The sequence below is a fragment of the Triturus cristatus genome, chromosome 5_1 (assembly GCF_964204655.1).
Source record: "Triturus cristatus chromosome 5_1, aTriCri1.1, whole genome shotgun sequence".
In the NCBI taxonomy this organism is placed as follows: domain Eukaryota; kingdom Metazoa; phylum Chordata; class Amphibia; order Caudata; family Salamandridae; genus Triturus; species Triturus cristatus.
The window spans coordinates 275,816,143-275,843,445 of NC_140587.1; the positions used below are offsets into that span (position 1 = coordinate 275,816,143).

The 27,303-nt window shown below is 45.1% G+C and overlaps 1 protein-coding gene across 20 annotated transcripts in view; it reads left to right on the forward strand.

Annotated features, from left to right (window-relative positions):
• The window catches only part of CYRIB (CYFIP related Rac1 interactor B), a 338,947-nt gene that overhangs the window by 223,330 nt on the left and 88,314 nt on the right, over nucleotides 1-27,303 (forward strand). For all 20 annotated transcript variants that reach the window (XM_085604926.1, XM_085604927.1, XM_085604936.1 and 17 more), the window contains one exon: nucleotides 1,619-1,698. In XM_085604926.1, coding sequence (XP_085461052.1) covers nucleotides 1,619-1,698 — 80 coding nt within the window. The remainder of the gene's footprint in view (nucleotides 1-1,618; nucleotides 1,699-27,303) is intronic.

The window sequence follows — 27,303 nt, forward strand, 5'->3', positions numbered from 1 at the left end:
TAAGGCCTCTATCATTACATTTACAGGACCAAGGATTTGAGAGTCGTTAACAGTATGTGAGTTTCACTTGTTAGCAGAGCTGTAGAGTAGTCTGGAAACAATCTATTTACATGTGGATTTATTTAGTGGTGGCTTAGTGTTATGAATTTGCAAATGTATCAGTAGTGACAACTTAAACACATCCCATAAGAAGCACTGTCGCTACTTTTTCTGTTTTAAGAGGAGTGCCTATCCCGGATTTTGGTTGATGGTATATTCTTTTGCTAAACTTCACTATATCATGTTTGACTAGTCTTCTAGATTCAGTATAGCAATTTTGCATTCTTTCTTCTTGAGTAAGGTATGCTGGGCCTTGCCACATCTATACTTCTCCGGGAGTATTCACTTAAGGAATCTGTCGGAATGAGTTTCCATTAAAAGAACACATTAATTAGTTAACTTGGCTAATGTACTTTCTGATGGATACGTGAGCTCCTGCAGATTTCATATGATCTGTCCACCTTCGATCTTTGAGGAATCCTTTTTTTCTGTTCGTTTTATAATTTTGGCTATGACCTTGGACACCGAGCGTCTATGTGGGGACATCACCGGAGCATTGTATGTACTGTGTATGTCACTTCTAGTTGCTTCGCACAACACAGATTATCATGATGTTGGATACCATTGACGAGGGAAAGCTTAAAAATATCAGGTTTGTTTCTTGCCTTGCTCAAGGTTTACTTAAGGAATGCTTTAACCCTCCAGAAAAATATCATTACTGAAGGGTAAGTAACTTGTTCATCTTTTGAAGAGTAAAATTGATAAGAATGAACATGCTAGTTGTGATTTTCATTGGCAGTTATTGGCGTGAGAAATTTTGTGAATACCAGCTTTGTTCTTATTGAAAGACAAGACCATAGGAGTTTGTTACTTAACTATAGAGATCCTTGGCCTTAACCTACAGCACAAAGTTTAGTAAGTCATAATTGCAGGTGAATATCTTGCGCCGTATACTATATTTTCAGGATCACCACCGACTGTGTAAACGATTCCCTTTTAAAATAACGTATGTACATTTTTCTTTTCTGTAGATCCCAATAATCTGACGGGAACATCAACTGTACAGCCTTGTTATAGGAGACTAATAGTCATTTAAATGTTTGCAATTTCAAAAGATCATGTTTTGAGTGAAGGAAAGATCTGTATTGCAGAAGATGTATATTTGTGAGATATTGCTCCAGAAGGTTTCATTATTAGCTGTGAAGACCTTCTTCTCATAAATGTGTGCTACCATAACTAATGAATTTGATTTAAAATAATGTTTCAACTGAAAATAGCCAAAACCAACCTGAAGTTTAAAAAAACAAACCAGTAGTCTGTGATATTCACTGGTGTACATCCCAGGTATTCTGATGTCAGCAAGCTCTCATTCATTTTCTAAATGATCTGCTTACAACCTCCAGCAGGTTGCAGCACCTCCTTAAGAGTCCTTGCCGTTGTAAATCAAATCCTAACCATTTATTTGCCATAAGAAATAGAAGTGATATTCTCAAATTTTGACTTGCCATTGTGCCCCGGTTACAGTTCTTGATATTTCCTTTAGTGCTTTCTCCTAAAACAGTACTTTTATTTTCCACAGAACAAAAACTTACCTATAGAAAATACGACTGATTGTTTAAGCACCATGGCTAGTGTGTGCAAAGTGATGCTGGAAACGCCGTAAGTATTTTTAATCCGCTTTCTGGAAAGAATACAATGGGACTGTTTAATGCATATGATACATACGCCATTAAACTTAATTTAGGATAATTGAGCAATATTTCTAGGGATGATAGTTCACCATTGCCTGGAGACCTTGGTCCTAGAAATAAAGCAGATTTTCCTTTCCTTGTGAATTCCCCCTAGGCACCAGGTTGGATCCAGAGGGTCCTAAAATAGCTACTCATGCCGACGGGTGGCATTGGTCATGGCCTCGGGTACCGCCACCTCCTGGATTCAGAGGGCCTCTCTTAAATTTTTTAAAGATTGTCTCATAAAATTTTAATATTTGGCATTGTAAATGCCATTTCCACCCTCAAAAATTAAGCTCCAGGTTTTCTTCAGTAAGTAATTCATTAAAACAAAAGTATTCCAGATGAAAATCCTCTTAGTCCACCCTTTTACCGCCTGCCAAATCATTCTCATTCTCTTAATATAATGTTGGACTTTACGTTGCATTGTAGAAATCTCGTAGCCTGGACAGCTCCCTAATGCGGATCTGGATTGTCTAGTTAGCCTTCCCTGTGAGGAAGTTGCCTCTTTTACTGTTGTGATCTATAAGGTGGGCAAAGTTCTAGAACTTACTATGGAAGAAACTAAGGTTAGCTTACTGAGATTAGTCTTCCTTCCTCTTCTTTCTTTTCCACTGCAGAGCCTCTGATGCCCTGTAATAAGGTTCATTTTAACTCCTTTTTGCAGCCTTTACAAGCTCTCTGCTCCTGTGGTTAATCACTATTTAGCTTGGTGCCATAGACCAGCGGTGGGTGATCGAACTTTCTTTCCACTCACCCTTTACCTAAGAGCCTTCTAATGCAGGCTTCCTTTTTTTAAGCAAATTCCAACTCTTACCTTTCTGTTCCTGCTGAGTGATAGTCCAGGCAGATAGGACCTGTGAGGAGAAAGGTTTTCTTCTATTATAGTTTGTCTCTGCAGTCTTCCAAGGGTACATGCTATTCCGATGTACTTTTGAAGATGGCTTAACTGGATATGGATAGTCTTCTGGGACAAAACCCTGTCAAGGATGGTGAGGATGCTGCCAAACCAATTCCCCCTGTTCTTGGCTGAACGCAGCCCATTCCATCTCCAAGTCAATTGCCACTTCCATTACCGACCACCTACATGCGCTCTACTATATTTTCCAGAGACCTGCAGGCAGTTCATACTGGCATACTATTCACGGTTTCCTATCTTTTTGCAGACTAGACCGACTCTGTCCTGGAATGTTCTAGGCAGACCTGTGCAATGGCATGCTTTCTAGGTCTGACATCCCCAGCACTCTAGTTCCACCTTTAGTACCAGAAATTCTTGCAATTTTCATCGGGCCTACACAATTGTGAACTCAACCCTAGCACTGCAGCGGCCACTGCAGTTTTTTGAGTCCTTAAGGGATGCGGCCGTGCCAAGGGCAGACACCAGCAAAAGTCTTTTGTCTGTTCCTCTCACGCCACTACCTCAAAATCTCTTGAATTTGCATTTGTGCAATCAGGTGTATCCTGTGGGGCAGCATGTGTCTCATTTTACAGCACTCAGGCGGACCATCATGGTAGACTGTTGGATCATCCGATTTGGAAGCCCCCACCTACATTTGTCCTATGGGTTCTACAGTGTTGGACGATCATGCTTAGACTTCCCACAAGGAGATGCTCTTTCTACTGAGCAAGGGAATTGGTCCCTCGGGCGTTATTGGCTATGAGTGCTACTATTTAGTTCTCATGAACAAGGGGGGTGGTGTTGAATAAGGTTGCTGTCAAGGTATTTCCCGCCCGCTCACTAAGTTTTGAGCATTCAGGTTAGTACACGCCTTTTTCTTCAACTACTAGAACACCTGACCTGCTGTATTTTGCTTGTTCTGCTCGCACAGTGACACATGCGTAATTGTCATTGGTACCCCTGCTTTCAGTAGTCTTGTGATCCCTACTATCAGAATTTTGATTTCAATAATGTGTTTTCGGACCTGCAGTGGTGGCTGGTGCTAAACTATCTAATTTGCAGGCATCCCTTCTGTTTTCCACCAACAATTTCCAAAATCGTGACCAATTCTTTAACTCTTAGCCTGGTCTGTCATCAGCATGTCATAGCAAAGCAAATATGCCACATCAGTCTGTTCAAGCTATAGGCAATTCAGTTAGACCTCCAGGCATTACTGCCCTCTGTCTGCTGTTGGGCACTTAAGTCTTAATGGACAATAGAACTGCAGTGTGGTACATCAGCGAATAGAGCAGTGAGTGTTCTTGCCCCCTGTGCCTAAAAGGTCTGAAGTTATGGTGCTGTACAGTACCTTATGATGCATCCCTCTCCATGAATCTTCTAATGGAACTCTGAATGTGAGGGCAGATGTCCTGAGCAGATGACATCTTGCCAATCACAAGTGAGGTCTCTATCCAGAAATAGATTAGTTATTCTTTGCCCTTTTGGGGCATGCCCAGAGTGGACATATTAATTTTTTTTCACTGTCTGTGCCTTGTATATTGGGCTGCAGTGGGCTTTTGAGGAAGGCATCTTTGGTGGAAGACTGTCTTTCTCATTGCTTTAGTTTCTGCTCCCGGGGTCAGCAAGCTGCAGGCCCTTTCTGTTCATCATTTGCTTACATTGTTCTTCCTGTGCAAAAAAGGACATAAGTTACTTTTTTTTAGTTTGTTGGGCATTCATTTCTCTGCTAGTGTTTTCGCCTTCTCTGAGTCCTACTACTGAGGCTGCATCACTTGAACACCCACACTGGCTTTGAGCTGCATCAACTTAATTTGGGAAGTTCGTGTTGACAGTAGTTGTTTTTTTTGGCTTCCTTTTCTTCAAGAGCAAGGTGGACCAGAAAAGGACGATTTCCTCTAGATAGAATGGTCTTTAGCATTAACAAGTTCTCAGATGTGCAGCCTTTGACAAAAAGAAGCCCCCTGCAGGTATCAGGTTGCCTTTTACTAGAGTAAACACCACTTCTTCAGTGTTGTCTAGGGGTGTTCCATTTCTAGACATCTATGAGTTGTATCGCACCTTCACCAGATGCTGCTGACGATGGGTTTACCGCATCTACTACAACCTGGACTCTGATGATGACAGAGAATGGTTGTTTTGCCTGCGTGAAACTGCAAGACTTTGTGTGTGGTCAGCTCCTCAGACCTACCTCCCTGGAGGTACTTCCTTGGTGCCGATTCACACGGGGGGCAATCTACAGGAAGAATTGTCCTTCGGAAACCATTAGTTTTGTGTAGGTCAGGATTTTTTAAAGACCTGTCCACCTGATGAGTGGCCTTACGGATTTTGATAATGAGGACCTAAACTAGTTTCATTCTATATACTGTCATTCTCTTAATTTTGTCAGTCTCTATTGTGCCTTTGAAGTCCTAGAAAGTAGTTTGGGATCTAACATGGGTTATGTTTGATTGCATGTCACCGCTGGGGAGGAATCTGAGCCCCATGGTGCCACTTTTCAGTACTGAACAACTATTTAAGCATTTCTGGATTCTCTCATTGGCCTGTGGAAATTCACAAGAGGTGGAATATCGATGAAGATAGATACAAAGATGGTTACCAAATGAAAGATTTGATTATTAAAAAGAAAGGTTTAGGCCTTTCAAAAGGTTTATTTTGGGAACATCCTGGGTTGGGTGCCTGACGAGGCTCCTATTGTTTTCAGAGATATTTCCTCACACACTGACGGAGTGCGTTCCAGGATAGCATACACTTATAATTGCTTTGAGCATCCAAAAAAAGTATTGATTAATATGTTGTGCATTCTACCATATCAGATGTGTAAAAGGTTTATTTTGCCAGGTCGAAATGGCAGTAATAACGGCACTAGAGGCTGCAGTGGTAGGCCGGAGTAATGTTTGTAAGGTGCTTCTGTAGTGGGTGGTACAATGAGTGCTGCAGGCCCACTATTAGGATTTCATTTACAGGCCCAGGTTACAGTAACTACCATTTACAAGAGACTTGCAAGTATATTAAATGTGCCAATGAAGGGTAGGCCTATTTTACCGTGCCTGAAGGAGTGAGCACAAACACTTCAGCACTGGTTAACAAATGCACAGAGTCCTAAAGCCAACTAAATTGAATTCAACAACAAAAGGCAAAAATGTGGGGAGAGACTCAGCAAAAAGGGCCAGGTCCACCAAAGGTGTTTGAGAAGATTAGGCACCTGTGTACTGCAATGAGGGCTAGGCACCAATACTAATTCCAGAACATCTACATAACCAAGAAAAGGTATATAGATGAAAAAAAAACACTGCCTTTATAAAAAATTCAGAAAGGCAGTCACCTAAAACGTATCTACTACATGTGTAAGGCTTTAAAAGTCTTGGATAATATTGGGGGTGGTTGTCAACTCAGAATTTGTACGTTTTAAATACTTTGTTAGTAGAATTACCTTTCATGGTAATTTCTTTGAGAAAAATGTGTGGCCTCAATTATATCTACTCTATAGGATTACAGCATTTTTGGTGGCGTCCAGTGGGATATTTTTTTTATCATGCTTTTGGAATTTTCTTAATAGTTTTGACAACATTCTGGAGTGATCCACTAACTCGGCTTTTTGCGTGTTTTATAGTGTCAAGCATCGACTGTACAAAGTCATCTAATTTTCTATTTATAGAGCCCACAACATTGTGGCATTCTACCAGTTTTCTCCAAAATACTTGCTTTAATCTTCAGGCCTAACCTTTGCCTAGTTAGTAATTTAACATCTTTCATTTCCTTGGTTAAAGATATATCATGAATATAATTTAATTATGGCATGGTTCCAGCATCCCAAAAGAGTTAGAATATAACTTTCAGTTAAAAAGTCTAGCAAGGCTGTCAGTCAGGTAGGTGTGTCAAACACTACTTGTCCCACAATCCTGCCACTTTGAAACGACAATTTAAAATTGCTGTCTATAATGAGGTTAATATCAGGTGATATAAGCAGGATTATCCAATCCTCAAGGTGTGTCTCAAAAGAATTGTTGTCCGTAGGAACTCCATATATTATTACAAATTAAATTGTCTTTAGAGCCAATAGTATGCATTTGACTGGGATGTGTTCAAAACACATGAATGCAGGTGATGTTTAGTTCTTTGAGCTGATATCAGATTTATGTATTATTGCTTACCCCTCCCACCTTCCCTGGGCCAAAAGTACTGTTTGCCTTTTCTGTTGAGTAATGAGTCACAACTGCAGTGGAGTAGTAGTCTAAATCATCCAGCTACATATCCATAACAGGCTCTGTTTGGTTTGGCTTCTTTAATTAGATTGTGAATGTCAGGGCTGTGCGCATTTAGTAATTTAGTAGAGAGCATTTCCATACCAGTACTCGCATTGCTCATCCCTAGGCTGATAGGACACCATTTGTTTTTCATCATGAGAGCCAGTGGTTGCAAGGATATTTTTTTTCTCTCCGAGGGAGGCGGCAGGGCTTGGGTAGTTGTGGGGCGTGCATTCCAGGGCAGGGTCTGGTCGCCTGGCAGCCTTAGTGCAGCTTGTAGTGTGAGCTTAGGTGGGCTTTGGTGCTGTCTTCCAAAAGTCATTAGGTTCTAGAGACCAGCCGTGTGAACCATAAAGAAAACTTCCCTACCTCAGGAACACTTCCTAACTAACCGTAACGAGGTGCCTGGAATCTGTACACCGAGTAGGGAAGTGGTCTGAAATAAGGTTAGACAAAAAATCACAAGGATTTTGTGACACTCTCAGCTACTGGTAGTTACGAGGTAGTCAGCAGTGTTCTGTTAATTAATTCCCTTCCCACTTTTTTGTCATTATTTCTGGGCCTTGTGGCATCTCAATTTGAAAACAAGAGTTCAAGCTACGGTATTAAATTCCAATGTACACACTAAACTTTCCAGTAAAGCACAGTGCACACAAACCTAAGAAATGTCTAAAGTAACTGGGCACGCAGCAAAATAAAGCCAAAAACAATTAAAGCATGCTTTGAATTAGAAAGTCTGCTGAGTCCCTTTCCAACCATGTCATGTATGCTGATTTGCGGTGCAAGAAACAAGGAAATTCTGCTGCAAAATCATTTTACAATAATGACAGCTCAAATGAATGCTCCAACATGCTTTCAAACCCTCCCAATACACAAGTTGGACTTAGACAGTGACTCCATACATGGAGGGTCAGAACAATCGGCACAGTACTTACATTTCACAAAAGTATCCATAAATTACTAAAACTTAACTGAACTAGATAACACTTTCTATGAGCCTTAACTACTTAAAACATTGGACACCTCGGTCCAGCCGACATTTGCAGACAAGCAATAAACCGCATTACTGACATATGATACACATTCTTTTCCAGAATACTTAATTAATTTAAAGAAAATAACATCACAGGAACTGGTCTAGGACAAAGACATGCCACCAATGTACCCATTTCTATTGGCTATGAATGCCTTAAGTAACAACTTATAGAAAATATCAGTCACAATAGTAGAACAATCAACAGTCATTGCTAATAAGACGGCAGTCTTAAGAGTTTGCGAAAAATCTAGATACTGAAAAAGAAAACAAAAGTAGTAATGCAGTATTGCTGAGGCTTTTGGAACGGTTAATGATGGATCATCAGCGACTTCCTGCATTGATGATATAGTAGATTTGTTACAATTTTTCGGTCAAACCTGAAAGGCCTACTAGTAGATCTGGGAAACTCTCATGACATCAGTACTGTCACTGCTACTGTACTTTCATCAGCATCAGATACAAATGGTGCCTCAGAGTCAGTCCTGGAACCAAACCAGGAAACTAAGAATAAGAAATCAGGATTATTTAAAGCTAAAAGCAACCCAGATACAGTATCATATCACAAAACAAGCTTGAACAGAACACAAAAGGGGTAGCTTCCCATTAGGGCTCAGGAACCCATGAAAGGTCAACACTCACTTGTAAGACCTAAAGAACAAGCAGATGATTTTCATCCATACATCAGCAGAAAGTGTCTGAAACTGCTACACAAACTAAATAAAAACCAATCCGCACCATTTAGCTCTATTTAATAAGCCATCTCAGCATAACGAGCTTAAGAACCTCCCAATATGTGATGACAACCACATGCCTATAAAACAAAGTGTGGACGACTAGGATAACTGAATTACTTTAACAAAGGAATCCTCAATAACCAAGCGACATACAGAGTTAAACTTTCGAGAGCAAAGTACCAAGAACACAAAGTACAAATGTCACACAGTAAAGAACCGTGGAAAAGCTGAGTGTTGCTGGTGAACTGTTAACCTCAGAGTCAGGTATTCAAGCAAACTCAGTGCATAATGTGGCACTCTCTACGCTGGAAGGAACAATCCTGCCTGGACAAAAGGATAAAACACTAAAAAGACTGTTGATTACTTTAAAAGCCCTGAAATAAACAATAAGAGACGTCCCTAAGCTGACAGATATCAGAAGGTATTGCAGAGATTTTGAACAGCTTACAACAACCACAGTCAGACCAATGCATTAGGGAGGGACTTAACGTAAAAGGAAGATGGTATGCCTCCCGAAACATGAGTTCATGGTAGGAGCATCTCACACCTATCAATAGCACCACTGGCCCCATAGATGCAGTTTCATTTCTTAACACCTCCATCTGCCACCGCACTTAGGATACAGCTAGCATCATCACTGAAGTTGCAAATAAAGTGGAGCCAACATTTTTCTACCAACATACGGGTCTGAGGAATCTTTCACAAATCTAAACACACAAAATATACTTGGGGTCTTGCAGCAGTTTAAAGACCTGGCAAGCATTCAGTCTTTGGACTTGATGAGTATCTGCTGGCTGACGGACAACCGTTCCAAGAGGGAATTTATTAGAACAACTTGGTACTCTGGAAATGAGTATGCAAAAATATTAACTAAAGCCACAATGATATTGGATTGGGAAATTATTATTAAACCTGTAATAGCCATGGAACTTCTTAAAAGATTCAGGTAGGCAAGCCAGCAAAAAAAGCCCTTACTCACATAACAGTCTTTAAAGGGCAAGATAACTATTTCGAATGAGGTAAACCACTTCAGAGTCACTTTCTTAAGCAACAAACCAAATGAAAGAGTAGTACAACAACCAACAGGCCCAGAAGATGGGTTGCAGTCAATTAGGCACTCCTGATGGCAGCATAGACTGGCCAGTAAAAAAAATCTGGTCCGTTTGATGTTATGCTCATGGAATATCACAGGCTAGGAGCGGCAGCTATAAGAGTGGTGTCAATCTATACGCCTTTCTCAATGCATACCACTTAATCTACCTACAAACAAATTGAAAAAAATCATAATAAAATTTCCATAACTAAATAAATCTCAATTCTCCAGCTACAAAAGAGCAAATGGGAAGACATAGGGGTGGGCTGTCTATCATTGAAGACTAATATGGGCCAGGAACAATGCACTATAACAAAATGGGTTTTGCCCATGTAATCTGCCTGTTTTTCTTGCTTTTTCATCACCTGTTTTGCCTTTTTACTGTAGGTGAGCCCCACAACTGGTCTCATCCACAGTAATCACGCAGTAAACTGACTGCATGTGGTTAAAGTGTATGTGGCACTTTGCTGGTTACATGTGAACACGTGCACAGGCATGCGCACACATGTGAGGGCTGCACATGTGAGATCACAGTTGTGTGTAGCCTGGTAACTGTAAACAGTTAGCCTTGAGCAGAGGGTACTCTGCAGGGTTAGATATTGACCTGGGGTAGGCCTTATAAAAATAGTGGCCACTTATGTAAAATCGGTGTGGTTCACTGTCTTGTCTGTTGTAACTATTGTACATATAGGGGAAAATCTGCCTTAGAGTACAGTTTTGCTTCCCTTTGCCCTACAAAGCCCATCAACATGTCAAAATCTGGTAAGTCCTGCTCCAAGATCAAATCTGCAAGTTTCGCAAAGACATTGACATATTATGGGTCATCCAGAAACCGTTTTTATTAAAGAAAAAAGATCTGCAATTGAAGCTTTTACATTTGACAGAATATTACGATGACAGTCTACAATATTCGCTCAGTAGCACATATGGTTGTCACATTTGATCGACGTTGTTTAATACAGATATAGTTGCATTGCTACATTCTTCTACCTCATCTGATTCCCGGTCCATTTCTTGGGGGTTACTAATATTACCTTGATAGGTATTCCATTTACCCCACACTCTCTCCCATTTTTTCGGGCATCCTCTGTGGATGTACGTGGCTTTTTCTGCCTCCATAATCATATCCATATCTCCGCACCAGTGTTCGAGAACTGGGGCTTGCACCGCCCTCCATTTCTGGGCTATATTTCGTTTAGCTATCATCATCCCGAGTGTTGCCCAAGTTTGGCCGACACAGTTCATGTCTGTTGGTTCCCATATATTCAGAAGACAACGTTTGGGTTCAATTGGGACCGGGTTGGAGCTGACCTCCGTGATAGTGTTCATTACTGCTGTCCAGTATAGTTTGATAACCGGGCAGTCCCACGATACATGGTAGAAGGTGCCTTGGTCATTACATTGACGCATGCAGCGCTGATCAGTGGCTTTCTCTATTTTGCATAATGTCACTCTAGTAAAGTATGTCCTATGTAGTTTTTTAAGTTGTACCATGCGAAATCTGGAGGACACTGCCACTACCCTGGGTGATTCCATCGCTTCCTGCGAGTCAGTGTCATCCAGTTCCCCCACCTCTTCCTGCCATTTAACCCGTAGCTTTAACAAAGGGTCTATTTGGTTGTTAATGATTTTTTGGTATGTGAGGGAGATCGCTTTCTTATCCATGCGGTCCGTTAATAGCCTGTTCTCTAAGGGAGAGGCTCCAGGAAGGATTGCCTCTGCTGGAATGGCTGCCTCTAGCTGGTCTTTAAACTGCATGTACCGGAACATCTCGGCGGGGGCCATCTTGTATTGTTCCTGTAAGTGGGCAAAGGTAACGACCCCCCCCTTTCCAGAGGTCTCCCAACCGAGAGATCCCTATTATGTCCCATTTTTGGAACCCCTTGCTCTTGCCCAGTGTCCCATAATGGGGTTTGTTGTGTCAGTTTGTCAGCCCATCCCAGGTGCTGTGTCACTGTATGCCACACGTGAACCGAATGTGCCGCTGGTCCCAGATGGTTTGATTTTCGGTTAATTCCCCCCATTTCCAGGGCTAGTCTATCTAGGCGGTACGCAGGGTTGGTGTGGGGCGTATGGATCCACTGATTAATTACTGCTAGTTGGGAGGCCCAGTAGTACGCCTGAACCTTGGGCAGTGCGATGTCACCATCATACCAACTCCTAATCAATTTACCCGCAGCTATCCTGGTCGGTTTGCCATCCCATAGGAGATTATTGACTTCTGAGTCTATTGCTCTAAAATATGACTCCGGGACACAAAAGGGCGTGTTGTGAAGGGCAAAGAGAAATCCGAGCAATGCCATCATTTAAAAAATTGCTGCCCTACCCAGTAAGGTGAGCGGCAATGCTTTCCACTGTTTGGTATCTTGTCTCAGCCTATGCAGTGGTTCTTGGAGGTTTGGCTCTAGAAAGTCGTCTGGATCGGACGTGACATGGGTCATTCAGAATTGTCCTATTTCCCTAACTCAGGATCAAATCGCAGGCCTTTTGAAACCCTGCTGAGCCAAGGTAATTAAATTGCTCTCCAGCAGCAGGAACAACAGCCTCCCCACACAAAGGAAGCAATTAACACTCCTGAGGAGGAAGGAATAAGGAAGAAAATCTGCATCCAATAATTATATTTTACACTGCACAAGGCTGGCACAGCCCAGGCCCACTGAACAAAGGAGGGAGCCCAGCCCTCTGGAGCCCTCTGGAGCCAAGAGGTCTCCTTTTTGATGTTTTGGTGGAAAAGGCCCTGGCAGTTACATTAGCGAGGGGCAAAGCCCCCAGAGATAGATGTAACCTGTGAGACCTGGATAGCGCCATCTTGAATTGTCCCAGCATGCTGTGCATAAGAGTTGGGACATGGGTGGAAAGGTGATGTGAGACCCCAGGATTGGCCAGGGGTGCCTGGCTTATAGAACCTTTCGCCTCCCACTTAACAAGACATTCACAAGGTGGAGAAAGTGCTTTTTGATGGATCTGGACACTGGTACTGGACTGCAGCAGCCATGGGCAATTGGAAGGAGGAACCCCCTGATGCCCACCTGAATTAAAGACTTTGCAAACAGTTGATCACAGAAACATTGGGTCTCTCCGCAGGACCAGGGACGCTGGTCCCGTTACACCTTTGTAAGGTTTAGTTGGGGAAGAACTGGAGATCTGCATCCGGTGAGAAGCTGGAGCAGGAAAGCCAGTGGGATTCATCCTCCTGCAAAGTTTGCTGCCTTAGTGGCCAGAAGACCTAAGAAAAAGGCTCCAGATGGCTACGGCTCACCACCAGGTGCAAAATGAGCCCACGATTGCTAGAATGAGCCTAACTGGCCTAAGATGTCAAGAGGAGAAGGATTTGACTCAACCAGCGAGAACACAGAGCGGTTGGAGCTCCGCTGCCAAAGACCAGATACCCCCAGGGTGGGCCAGGGCCCCAGCGCAAGCAGCATGAGCAAGTCTGAGCTTGGGATGGGTCGAGCGTGGAGTCCCCTCCCTAGAGCCTTTGATGCCCGGGGATTCCAACCCCCAGACTGGATTATGCATGAGGGTCCCGGGACACCATCTCCGGGCCCCTATGAAGGATGAGCACTGTTGTGAGCAAGAAGCAGGAAAAGGGGTCCTGGACCCCATCTCTGGACTCACTACGTCGCCAAAGGAGGCAGATGGCCTAGGAAGATGCTGCTCATGTGGGAAGCTAACTGAGGCAGCCAAGGATGAATGCACATTGATCATGGTTACTAAAGTGTGTGACATTAGGGATCAAAATTCCGTAACAGAAATGTGGAAGCATTTGAACAGTAATTAATCACACAAAATAATGGATATTCCTATGAGCCACAATCTCGTTAGACATCTCTAATTTTTTGATGTCTAGGTTTAATGAATATACAGTGCAAAACTAAGATAAGTTTTGGACATGGAAATAATTCTATGCAAAGGAAAGTTTGTAAAATGTCTTAAAACGGGCCTAAGGAAGGATATTTATAAGATTAAAAACAGTAATTGAGAAAGAGCATGGATAGAGCTCCAGGTGGCAATTTTGACACATATACAAGAACCTGGTAGACCCTGGTGGGCTCAGGAACATGGTTATAGAAATTAGGGGGAGAGTATCATATTTCATATCAAACATGGAGAGAATATCTATCAGAGCTGTATGATGGTATACCCTATAATTCACACTTTAGGGAAGGATCACAAAGTTTATTCATCTATGAGACTTCTAAAAAAGGTGCAGAAAAGTTAGTCTTGAGCAACTTCCGGGTCCGGAATTGCCTCTCAATGGCACTTTGGAACTGAACCCAGCATACTTTGGGACTTTATTATGTGTTCTAAATAACTCCTTATTTGACGCTAGCTGTGTACCATCCTGCAAAGATTTCATTATTCAGCCAATCTATAAAACATGTTCAAGAGATTCCCCCAAACAGTCAATGGCTAATAGCGCTGCTAGACTCAGATGCAAATAATTTGCAAACAATTCTCTCATCTGGCAAAATGGGTGACACGGCTTGAAAAGATTCTTTCCATCAGCCAAATTTGGGTTTTTGACAGAATTGCAGCACAACAGATAATATCATTACTTTAACTCTGCCATAGAAAGAACGTTTGTCTATAGTCCGCAAATTATTTGCTTGTTTTTTGGATTATTCAACCGCTTTTGATAAAGTGAATAAAGGTAAACTCTGGGGAAAGCTAAACTCTTGGGACATGGACCACGATTTACCGAAATTACTAATTGACTTGTATAGCAGCATGTGTGTAAGATTGAAGTTGTTGGATGGAAGGGGAATGCCGCTAAAAAATTCCACCTAAAACAGCTTTAAACAAGATTGTATTTTGGCTCCTTTATTATTTAATTGCTGTATTTCTGATCTTCCAGAGGCCTTACAACAGACCACAGGAGATGCTCCAAAACTAGGCATTGCACATTCGGCATACGCGGATGATCTTCTCGTTCTGCGCCCCTCCCTCCCAAAGCGGTCTACGCCGTCAGCATACGATACTGCATGAGTTTAATATGGATCATAATATGCAGATTAAGTTCAAGAAAAACAAGATTGTCTTTTAGATGCTATAAACTGAAATGTGCCTGGAATAATGGCCTGAATAAGATTGAACATGTGAAACCTTATAACTATTTAGGGATGAAAATGAAAAATTTCCTACCTATCGGAACAAAGTTTCAATTCTATTGAGGACTCGGAGGCAAGGATTATGCTGTACTTTCTCCGCTTTATTTGTACAGCAGCCACTCAAACAACTACATTTCCCATGCAAACTTGGAAATCTGGAAGAAAAAAAGGAGGCGGTCCAATCAACAGTCCATCCTAATCTCAAGCCAATGAGAGGGGAGCCGTGCCACTGATATTCCCTTGTCTCTATTCCTCATGCCTCTTTCGAATCACGAGAGCCACATCCTCTTTTTCATGGGTCTTGTTTATGCGCATCTCCTCCTGCAACAAAAGGGCGCATATTACACCCAGCACCTGGCTTAGGTGTATCCTGTCAAAAAACTGGTAATGGATTCAATCGTAACTGACTACCACAGTTAACACCAGCATCACTTCAAGAAAATAACTAAAATCAGTTCTTACTAGTTGGGGTGGGTGGGGGTTGGGGGGAGGGGGGGGGGGGGGGGGGGGGGACGACTACTCTGCTCCAGAATCCCGGGTGAAGTAATCCTCGCCTCAGAGTCCTTAATAGAACTGAAACTTTCTATTACGATAGCTTGGAAATTTTTCATTCTGTGTCAGGACCTTAGGCTCGGATTATGCTAGTTCAAAGCTTACTTACCACCAAACTAGCCAGATCCAGGACTGGCTTAAAATAGAACCTCTTAAAGGTTGAGTCCGAAGACCAATCCACTGCATTGAGGATATCCTCCAATCGTGCCCAGAGGGTAAATGCGTTGGAAGCCATAGCACCGCGGACCAAATGAGCACCAAACATGCGCAGATTAATGCCAGTCTCCTGCCTCACCCATCTGACCCAATGAGCAATGGTTGGTGAGGAGACGGCTGTGTGAGGTTTTCTCAGAGTGAAGAGGAGCTGTCATTCCCTGGGAGGTCGGAACTCTGCGAACATCTCCTCGTTTGCCTTGAGCCAACCCACAAATTAGGGGAATCTGGGAAGGCCAGATAGGAAACAGTCCTGGTTCCACAATTCGTCCGTCTACAGATCGTTAAAGGGCACACCAGATGATGAGAAAGTGCTCCCCGTGATATCCAGGGCCCATACATCACAGACCCTCTGACAAGAAATTAAACAGAGCAACATAGCCAGCTTGGCAGAGAGCTCCTTCCTAAACAAGAAGTGATTGGGTTGCTAGGATAAGAAGAAATTGAGGACCACGTTAATATCCCATAACTTTGTACCTTGATTCTGGTAGACGGGACAGGCGCACACCCTCAAGAGTCGACGCACAAAGGGGTGTTCGCCGATAGGTGCGCCGTCCACTGGAAGGTGGCCTGCCAAAATTTCAGAACGAAAGGAATTGATCGACCTGTAGATCAAGCATTCCTCCGGTAGGGAGGCCAAGAAATTCAGAACGTGGATCACATCCGATGCCACCAGATCGAGACACCGTCGCAGACACCAACGGTTCCATGAGGATCAGTAGCTTTTGACCATGCTATCGGCTAAGGCTCTGGACAAGAGTCCCTCAGCCGCGTCTGAAAAGGCCTGGGAGCAACCATCGTCCCCTGTAATTCTCTATTCCATGAGGGACAGCGACCATTCCCAAATCCTCCCAACAGGATCAGAGGGTGCGGATGGTGATCCTGGTTGAGCAGAATCTCTGGAAACCACCTCCGCCTTCTGATGCCTGATCTGCGTCGAGGTCCTCGTAATCATTGCAAACGGGGGAAACGCAAGCACCTCACCGCGAAGGACCCTGCCAACAGTTTGAGGCAATTTATATGTAACCGTTGTTCGTGAGGAGACCACAACCCTTCGGTGGAGAATTTGCCACATCAGGCGCCCCAACCTGATCTGCTGGGTGTCTGACTCTGACAATGTCGGGGGCCGAACCAAAGATTGCCCAATCATTCCGGGCTTCCATGTTGTTCAACCACCAGTCGAGTTCTGCACGCGCCTCCTCTGACAGGGTTATCATCTGGGAGTAAGACGGGCCTTTGCACAGATTTGTGGCTTTTAGCCATTGTAGGGCCTGACTGTGTAGTGAGCCGGGAAATGTGGCCTAGATCGAAGATGACCGGAGGGCCTCCATGTGGGCCAGATGTCTCAGCAAGACTCGCTGTTTGCATAAGGTTCTTCGCCGCTCGTGTCGGATCTTTGACACCTTTCGAGACGGGAGGCGGAGAGTAGCTTTGGCTGAGTCTATCGAGAAACCCACTAAAATCATCTTCTGGGACTGGACCAAAAGGGATTTGGTCTCATTGACTACGAATCCTAGGCTCTGAAGGAGGTCCACTGCTGTCTGAAGCTGGCGCACAAGCTTGTGTGGTCATTGCGCCATGATGAGGATGTCGTCCAGATAGACGATCTACCGGAGCCCTTGCACCCGCATGCATTCCACAACCGGCCTGAAGACCTTCGTGAAGCACCTCGGGCGTAAGAGTCCAAAAGGTCGGGTGGTATACTCGTAAGTTGGTCGTTCCAGAGGAACTGTAGGAACCGATGGTGAGGGGGACATACGGGAATCGAGAGATAGGCGTCCTTAAGGTCCAGACGCACCATCCAATCCCGAGGCTGAAGCACATCCCGCAAGAAGTGGATTCCCTCCATTTTGAAGTGGTAGTAGATCAACCACTCGTTGAATTCGCGGAGGTTGATAACCGGTCGCTGGCCCCCGTCGGCCTTGTCATCCAAAAATATATTGCTGATGAAGCTCCACGGATGTGGGTTCGCTCGAACAATGGCCCCTTTGGCTAGGAGGGAGCGCACCTCCTCATTCATCAGCTATTCGTTCGCCGTCCAAAAACTGTAGTGGTTGAGGGGCGATAGATTGCCAGGGAGAGTCGTAAAACTCGATTTGATAACCCCGCACGTTCTGCAACACCCAAGCATAGTTTGTGTTGGAAGTCCAAGCAGGGAAAAAATTTGCCAGCCGGCCCCCTACTTTTACATGGGCAGAAGGGAGAACACTCCTCGGAGCCATTGGAAGCGGCTGCGCCTCTGCCACCTCTTCCACGTTGTCCTCCGGTTGGATAGAAGTTGGTGAATCTGGCCTGGTCCTGAAACTGGCCTTGGCAGGAGTCTTGTCCCCTGGGAGGGTATTGGTTATTTGGGCGGCCTGACGAGCGGCCCCTACCTCGGCCGGCCCCATGGAAACCCCGGTTTGAGAAGACTCGCTTCATGGAAGTCTGCGCCTTATTTAAGAAAGGGATCGTATTAACAAACTTCCTTAATTCCTTTATAAAGGGTTCCCCAAAGAGAACCCCCTGTGCAATAAAGGCCACCTCAGAATCAGCTAAGTCACCCAGTTTGGGGTCGACTTTAATGAACAGGGAGTGGCGCCACTCCGTCAATAGCGCACAGTTTGTGTTGCCCAATCAAATGACCTCCCTCTGTGCCCATGCAAAGTGTAAGGAGATATCACAGAGCCTGAGGCCTCCTTTGCCATATCCAATATTTTAGTAAGGGGACCCAGGGCGTCCAACAACTTGTCCTGGCACTCCCACCAGAACCTATCGACCCCTTTTTTATGATTTTTCACGACTTTTTGAAGGAAGGTGGCCATTGGTGGGGCAGTTTCTGGGGTCGTGGCCACTTTCCCTTCTAAGGAAGGGCTGGGGAATTCCGCTCTAAGGCAGTTACGTGTCTCCTTTTCCAGAGGTTTCTGAATGCGCCCGGCCACATAGTTTGCCAACTTCTCTGCTGGGGCCCATTTGTAGGACCTAGGGTGTAGTATGTCATCAGGATCCATCATGTCTGAGCATGATCCTTGGTCCCCAGGGGCAGGAAAGGGGGGGGGGGGGCGCTTTACTGAAACCCCATCCTGGTCAAGGGGAGCAGAGGGGGTACCTTCGGTAGGAGTCTGGGGAACCCCCGTCCCAGGGGCAAGGGCCGCAATTTTGGCCCAGTCCTGTGCGATTTGTTGGGAAAGGCGCTCCTTTAATGGCGCCATGGCCTCCGACACTGCCCATATAAATGGAAGCATCTACCGCTTCATAAAAAGTGTCATCCCAAGGGAGGTCAGCCAGGGGATACTCCTCACCCTGGTCCTCCTCATAGGGTTCCATTGCCAAGGTACTCACTGAACAGGGTTAGCTGGCAGATGACAGTAATGTGGATCCCAAGCGCTTAATGGGAACGCTGATTGCAGAACACAGCACTTTGGCTGTCAAAAAAAATACTACCTATATCGAGAGAGAGAGAGAGATATATATATATATATATTACCTACTGGCGGTCGCCAGTAGGTAGTTATAGTTAGGACCACGTTTCCATAGGAAAACCTCAACATTCTATTTTGAATAACTTTGGCGCCGGTCGACGAATCCTCGCGAATTTCTCAAAATAGGTGGGGCGCTACGCTCCGCTCCTACCCTGAAAGTCTCGGGGGGGATCCGTCAAGCGGGGGCTGAGATAAAAGGGGGGTCCCAAAACGCGTTTTTCCCATGCATTTTTCCATAGGACCTTTAGAACGAGCTACAGCCCGAACGGCTGAACAGAATTACTCAAAATTTGGCAGAGAGGTAGTCCCTAGGTCAAGGAAGTGCCTTTTGTAGGTTTGGTGTAAATCTGTTCAGTAGATTCTGAGAAAATAGCCTTTAAATCAATATATATATCTGAGCCCGCTTACGGTACGCTTACCGTACGCTTACGGTAAGCGTACGGTGGCGTGCGCGAGCGCGATTCTGATTGGCTCTTAGATCTTAGTAAACATTCGAATCGGCCGAAACCAGGAAGCGGCGGCCGCCATTTTGTGTATTTCACTCTGAAAAAAAAGAGTGAAAACAAGGAAAGGGGGCAATGAGGAGAGTTACAGACCCCCTTACATTTGTGAGGGGGTCAAAGAAGGACTGTAAAGTACAAAGAAAACATTTATTGATTTTAAAAAAAATCACGGGGTACGCGTACGGTAAGCTTACGGTAAGCGCACGGTAGAAAAAAAAAAAAAAAAATGAAAATCAGATTTAAGTGTTTAGATATTAGGGGGCTCTAAAAAGAGCCGTTGTGTTTATGAAATGATTTTTTAGTGGTACCTACAAGTAAGTACCGATGCAGAGTCTAAGGTTCAAGAGGAAGACTCTGTTCCCTTCATCATTGAAGTGCACACCATCTCCTCTATAAATGTCTTGCATGTCATAACGCAAGTTGTTGTGGTAAATGGCACCCATACCATAGTCACGGAGGAAAGCAGAAACAGATTTGTTGACGTGCTTTCTTGCTTTGTCATCGCACCGCGTGCCCACCGTGCGTGCACGGCACGAACTGCGTAAAGTGGGTGCGCGAAGCGCACCGCGTGCTCACTGTGCACGCACGGTGCGCGAAGCGCACCGTGCGCGCACGGAACGAACTGCGTTAAGTGGGCGCGCACGCCACGAATGGCGTAAAGTAACTTAGCATTTAAAAAACCGTACAAATTCACTGAAAAAACCATAGGTTTCACACACGTTATAGTTAGGAATTAGCATTTAAAAAACCTTGCAAATTCACTGAAAAAACCATAGGTTTCACACATGTTATAGTTAGCGGAAATTTTACTGATAAAAAACCAATGAAATTCCCCCGTTATAGTTAGTGCAGGCAACTATAACTCACGCGACCGCAATCTTCTGCTGATGACATATGTGTCTTTATGAAAAAAAAATATTTGTAATATATGTATAGCTAAAAATGTATGGAAGAAGACATGGGCAAATAAGTGTCTAAATACAGTATTAGCATCAGCAGAGGATTGCGGTCGCGTGAGTTATAGTTGCCTGCACTAACTATAACGGGGGAATTTCATTGGTTTTTTATCAGTAAAATTTCCGCTAACTATAACATGTGTGAAACCTATGGCTTTTTCAGTGAATATATATATATATATATATATTTCTTTCTCTTTCTTTCTCTCTTTCTTTCTTTCTTTCTTTCTTTCTTTCTTTCTTTCTTTCTTTCTTTCTTTCTTTCTTTCTTTCTTTCTCTCCCAAGCAGACGCGGCCCCTCTCTTTTGGGGCGTAAAACTAGTCACAATACCTGACCCTAACTACGGGTCAACTGGGAAAATGCATTTCACGGCCGGTACAGACCCCTGCGGAGGTGTCGCTCTCCAGGGGGGAAAAAGGCTCAGGCTGGAGCAGCTCCGATTCCTCACGAGTGACAGGAATTTGGGCTGCGCGTTGTGGGCGAACGACACGTTCAAGCGCCACCTAGGTGCGGGAGGACCGCACTGCAGAGCCGTCCCACAAAGGAAAACACCGGCCGCAAAGAAGCGAGAACGTTCCAGTGGACTTAAAAGGTAATATAACCTTCGCTAGAGAGCGAAACAGCAGCGTCTGCTACACAACTAAGAAACAACATAGCACATTGCAAAAAACAATGCCTTTAACATGCATGCAAATGAAGAGGAAAAAGCCTACTTATCTTGGCTTCGAGCAGCGAAGAAAGAGGCATGAGGAATAGAGACAAGGGACTAACAGTGGCATGGCTTCCCTCCCACCGGCTGGAGAATAGGATGGACTGTTGATTGGACTGCCTGCCTTTTTTATTCCACATTCCCAAGTTTGCGTGGAAAATGAAGTTGTTTAATTTGATAGGCGGCTGTAAAAATAAAGTGGAGAAAGTACAGCATAATCCGAGCATCCGATCCTAACCTAGAATTGCCAACAATCTCAGTTGGAGCCCTCACTTGAATCAGTTGCACACACCACAAGGCCATGAATATAACAGGAGGAATTAAATTATTTGCACAAAAATCTGGAGGTGATGCAATGAGGCCCCACCTTAACGGCAGCTCAGAAGAAATTAGTGCTTTTGGTGTTGTATGGTGTATTTTGGATGGTCTCAAAAGACCATACGGAAAGCAGGGACTATATTTATGACCCTTATCCGTAATTACAGCAAAGTAGACACTAAAATAGCTTGTCTTCTATATAATCTCACTGAGATTCAGGGAGTAACTTGCTAACGCTGTAGTAGCGAACATTTTTTTTAAATTAAATATCTATTGCATTTTGTCTTTTCTGTTACATAAAATCTAAACATCGGCATATATTGTACTTGTAATAACATTGTCGGTGCTGAGTTGCTATGTACATCAACCAAGATAGTTTCCATTTACAATCATAGCACAGCTTGCGTCTACATCTCAGGATTCGACGTGCATTCGTAAAGGAACATAGGCGTCAACAGCCCACACATACTGTTGTCTCTAATCGAGGAGCGGAACGTAATTACTATTTGTGTCTCTTTCCAAAAATGATCATCAATGTGTAAATATAACAATGTACACAGGGGTGCGCGACCCATACTCAACTCAACTTTGAGAGAGTAACACATGGGTGAAAAAGATTATATATATATGCCGAAATTGGTTACTAGATATTTTATTCCAACATTTAAACCACAACTAATGAAAACAAAATAAAATCAAAAGAAAAGGAGACATCAAACATTTTAAGGAAATGTGTAGCTGATACATAAAATGCCGTTCGAGTGTAATCGTGTCTGGGCTTGCGTGGTCATATTGAATATGGGCTGCTGTTTCCGCACCATGCACAGTCGCATGGGCATTAGGGTGTCTTGTGGCAGAAGTCATGTCTGAGTTGTTGTTAAGGAATGTGAGATCAATGCCCATCCCAACAGCCGTGCCTAAAGGTTCCTATGATTGCAACGTATCCGCTTCGCCCAAGTGACATGTCCGGTATCGTCCCTTGCTTGTTGTGTGGTGGGTGTGCACAGTGTGGCGTTGGAGTGTGTAAAGGCTTTGAGGACATCATCCCAGGATTGTGCGATGGGGTACTTTCGCAACCCTGCTGTTTCCTCCCTGTGAAGAATAGTGCTCTCCGCCTGTGCCCTGACTTGTAGGGATTTTATCCAGTGAAGTACCTCCGGGGGTCTTTGTGTTTCCACCTCTTAGTTATCAGCCGTTTTGCGGTTATTAGGCCTAGGTCTCTAAATCTAGGGCTCACTTTGTTGGCCTTAGTCAGTTTGTAAAATCCCATACAGACTTTCCATGTGGCAGGCACCTCGGTACTAGTGCAGTTCGTAAGTGTTTATCGTGCGCCAGTAGGGTTGAAGCAGGGGGCAAGACCATAGCATATGTAATAGGTCAGTGCTTGGGAGATGGCATCTCGGGCATTCAGAGGTGGTGACGTTGAAATATTTATTGATCTTATCTGGTGAGAGATACGCTCTATGTAGTATATATGTTTGTATGAGTTTAAATCGTGAATTACGTGGTATGTGTGTGGCGCTGGCTAGGACACGCTCCCATTCCTTATCAGTCCAGGGTCGGCCTCTGTCCTCAGCCCAACGCGTGCGGTGTCTCTGTGGTGGTTTTAACACGTGAATAAGCAGAACCTGCACCAGCCAGTGAATCACATGCGACCTCTTCCCCCATTACATGCAAATACTGCGACAGTGTCCGTATGATGGCTGCATGCAGAAGGAACTGGCCTCGGCAGATCATTATCCATTGACGGGGTCGTGAAAGGTAGAAGGGTACCGTCCGCGTATAGGTCTCCCAACGTCTCCACTCCTGAGTCGGTCCAGGACGTTAGTACTACGTCCGTTATAGAGTCTCTGCCTCTAGGTGTCCCGATAAGTGGCAATATTGGGGTGTAAGGGACCGTGTCTTTTGTGAGTTGAAGGCTCCTCCTGTAACATCTATAAGCTAATTCAATGTGTAACTGCGTCGGGCGGGCGAGTTTCGCCAGTGGGTGAACCAAACTATAAATCTGTGTCTGCGTCCACATCGATGTCTCGGTCGCCGTGTCTGTCAGATTTTTTCCACTTTGCCACAGCCACTTCGTGACCCATTGCAGCTGTGCAGCCAAGTAATATAATTCCAGATGAGGAACTGCCAAGCCTCCACACTCCGGGGGCGTGTGTTATTTTTTCAATGCTATCCTAGGTCGCCCTGCGTTCCAGATCAGGCCTCTGGTTAATCCCTCTAGCTCCCGAAATAGTCGTGCCGGAATATATACCGGAAGGTTTGCAAAATAATACAGTAGCCGTGGCAGTACTATCATTTTGTTGAAGGTGATGCGACTCATCACATTGAACGGTAGGGTCTTCCAGAATTGCATCTGCGCTCTTATGGAGGAGATGGTGCGCACCAGGTTGCCCTCCAATACGTCCACAGGGGACCGGTAGATATATACGCCCAGGTACCTGATAGTGGTCGGGTCCCAAGTAAGCGCAGTCCAATTGAATACTATATCCGCCACGGCCACGCGGAAAGAGTAAGCGCCTGATTTAGCCCAGTTTACCTTGAGGCCCGACATCTCCTCGAACCTACGGAACAGTGTGGATATGGCCGGTGGCACACCATGGAGGTCTCTTATGTACAGCAGTAGATCATCTGCGTACAGGGACACCGTGTGTAGACCAGTCTGCACCACTGTCTCGGAGGAGAGCTGCTAAAGGCTCCATAGCGAGGGAAAAGAGCAACGTGGACAAAGGACATCCGTGCCTAGTTCCTCGCCTAACCCTGATTGTATCAGAAATGAGCTTACCCGTGCGGGCCCGTACCGTGGAGCGTTGATTCAGCAGCTGCACCAGTTGTAGGTACCAGTCTCCTAATTCGTACTTGCGCAGGACCGCTGCAAGATAGGGCCACTCCAACGAATCAAAGGCCTTCTCTAGGTCCAGCACCAGACAGCCAGCCTGTGGCCAATTCTTCGTTGCGTACTTCTGAACTCTAAATAGTCTTTGAATATTAAGGGAGGTATTTCTGGTTGGGACAAATCCGTTTTGATCATTATGTACCAGAGTCGGCACAAACTGGGCTATTCGTTTAGCTAGGGTGGAGGCAAGTATTTTATAGTCCGTATTCAACAGAGACAGTGGACGGTAGGAGCCCAGCAGCTCAGGGTCTCTGCCCGACTTTAAGAGGGAGATCAGCATTGCCTCATTTTGCGTGGGTGTAAGCTGAGTCGTCTAGGGCCGCTGCATAGACCCGCAGCAGTTCCAGTATCAGTATATCTGAGTAGGCTTTGTAAAATTCAGCCGGTAGTCCGTCCGGACCCGGAGATTTACTGTTCGAGAGGAAGAAAATACTATCCCTTATTTCCTCCGGTAGCAGAGGAGCACCCAGTTCTTCCTGTTGGTGCTCTGTCAGTTGCGGCAGCATTAGGGCGGAGAGCAAGTCTCATATTATCGCATCTGTGGCTAGCAAACAGGATCTGTACATCGTGGTATAATGGTCCACAAAAGCGTGGTGTATATCACTCTGGGTGTGTACCGTGACGCCTAGTGTGTTCTGTATGGATATCACAGGCGCAGTGACTTCATCTTGCCGTATCAGCCATGACAGCAACTTGCCAGGTTTGTCTCCCATATGGTGAGTGTGCGCTGAGTGTGCTGCATAGTTCAAGTTACGAAGCCGTTCAAGCAATCTGGCGTGTTCCTCTTTGTCTTGCTCTAAGGACCTAGCATTGCCCTCTAGCGCCTCCTCCTCACTTCGGAGCAGTTCATTTTCAAGGTGTCTGAGTTCAACCTCCAACTGTCTCCGCAAACCCGCCTGTGCACAGAGGCAGTCACCCCTGATCACCACCTTAAACGCATCCCACTCTGTCTGCGGCGTCGTGGCTGTGCCAGTTTTGTCTTCAAAGTATTGGTTGATATTAGCAGCTAGCAGACTCCGAAAGGGTGCGTCCAACAGCATATTTGGTTGTAGCCGCCAGGTTGGGATTGGCGGGCGGGTGTGTTCCCATGACCCCTATGTGTCCTGCCCAAATAATAGACTGCAGTTATATGTGGGAGCAACTCCTCTGAAAGCACGTAGCAGTCTAACCGCACATGCAGGTCATGAGCACCTGAATAGTAGGAATATATCCTGTCATGGGAGTGACGATGTCTCCAGGCGTCCCTCAGGCGCCATTGTGCCGCCCAGCTAGTGAACGCCTTCATGGCATTGTGTGTGCTTGTTCTCGGAAAGGGTGGAAAGGAGCGGTCCAGTGATACGTCGAGTACACTATTGTAGTCTCCCCCCAAGAACATAGGGATGTCATGCCATGGCGCCAGGACACGTGATATATTGTCAAAAAAAACAGCTTGCTCTGTGTTTGGAGCGTATAGTGATGCAAGTACAACCTGCCGGCCGTCTAGGGTACCCTTAATTACAACATATCTGCCCTCCGTGTCTACCAATGATTGCGCGATTTTAAGCGGAACCCCTTGCTGCACCCAGATTAGCCAGCCTTGCGCAAAAGCCGAATACCCCGTGGCGTCCAATTAGCCACACCATCGGCGGTGTAAGCGTTGAATTTCTGTGGTGACCAGGTGAGTCTCTTATAAGAGCTATTTGTATGTGATGCCTTTTAAGGTATGAATATATCTGATACCTGCGTGAAAACGCTGTAGTAGCGAACATATGGTAGGATGGGGTAAGATTGCCAAGAATTTTTCAGTAAGTGAGCATTTAATGGATGAGGCTAATAAATGGAGTAATGGTAAGTATGAATTTTAGGGCTGTAGAGTGTGTAGTAGCAGCCAAACATAATAGTGGAGGTGGTAGTCATAGAGGAGGGCATTTGATTGTCAAAGCAGATGACTAAATTTGGCTATGTTTATTTTCCATTCTCATCTCCTCTAGTTTTAAGCTTTTTGATTATTCAATCAATCAGGGGTTTATAAAGTGCACTGTTCACTCGTTAGGGTCTCAAGGCGCTGAGGGGGATTGGGGGAGAGGGGGGGACACTGCTCTGGATCAGTCGAAGAGCCAGGTCTTGAGGCTCTTCCTGAAGGTTTGCAGAGCGGGGGAGCGTCTGGTGTTGACTGGGAGCTCGTTCCAGGGCTTTGCAGCGACGTAGGAGAAGGCTTTTCCGCCTGCTCTGGTTCTGCGGATGCGTGGGGTCTCTCCCAGGGCGAGGTCGGCGGAGCGGAGGTTCCTTTTGAGTACGTGGAAGTAGACTCTTTCGTTGAGGTATTTGGGTGCGATGTTGTGGAGGGATTTGTAGGCGTGGGTGAGTAGCTTGAAGGTCACTCTTTTCTCGATGGGGAGCCAGTGGAGGTCTTGTAGGTGCTGGGTCATGTGCTTGTTGCGTGGGGTTCCGAGGACGAGTCTGGCTTCGGTGTTCTGGACGGTTTGGAGCTTGTGTAGCAGGGTTTTGTTGATCCTGGCATAGATGGCGTTACCGTAGTCCAGTTTGCTGGTTATGAGTGCATGGGTAATAGTCTTTCTGCATTCGGGGGGGGATCCACTTGAAGGTCTTGCAGGGGATTCAGCGGGAGTTGAAGCAGGTGGAGGCGACGGCGTTGATCTGGTGGGTCAAGGTGAGAAAGCAGTCTAGAATGATGCTGAAGATCCGGGTGTGGTCCGTCGGGCTGGGTGGGTTTCTGAGGGCAGGGGGCCGCCAGGAGCTGTCCCACGTGATGGGGGAGGGTCCGAGGACTTCTGTCTTCTCAGAGTTCAGTTTTAGGCAACTGTCGCTC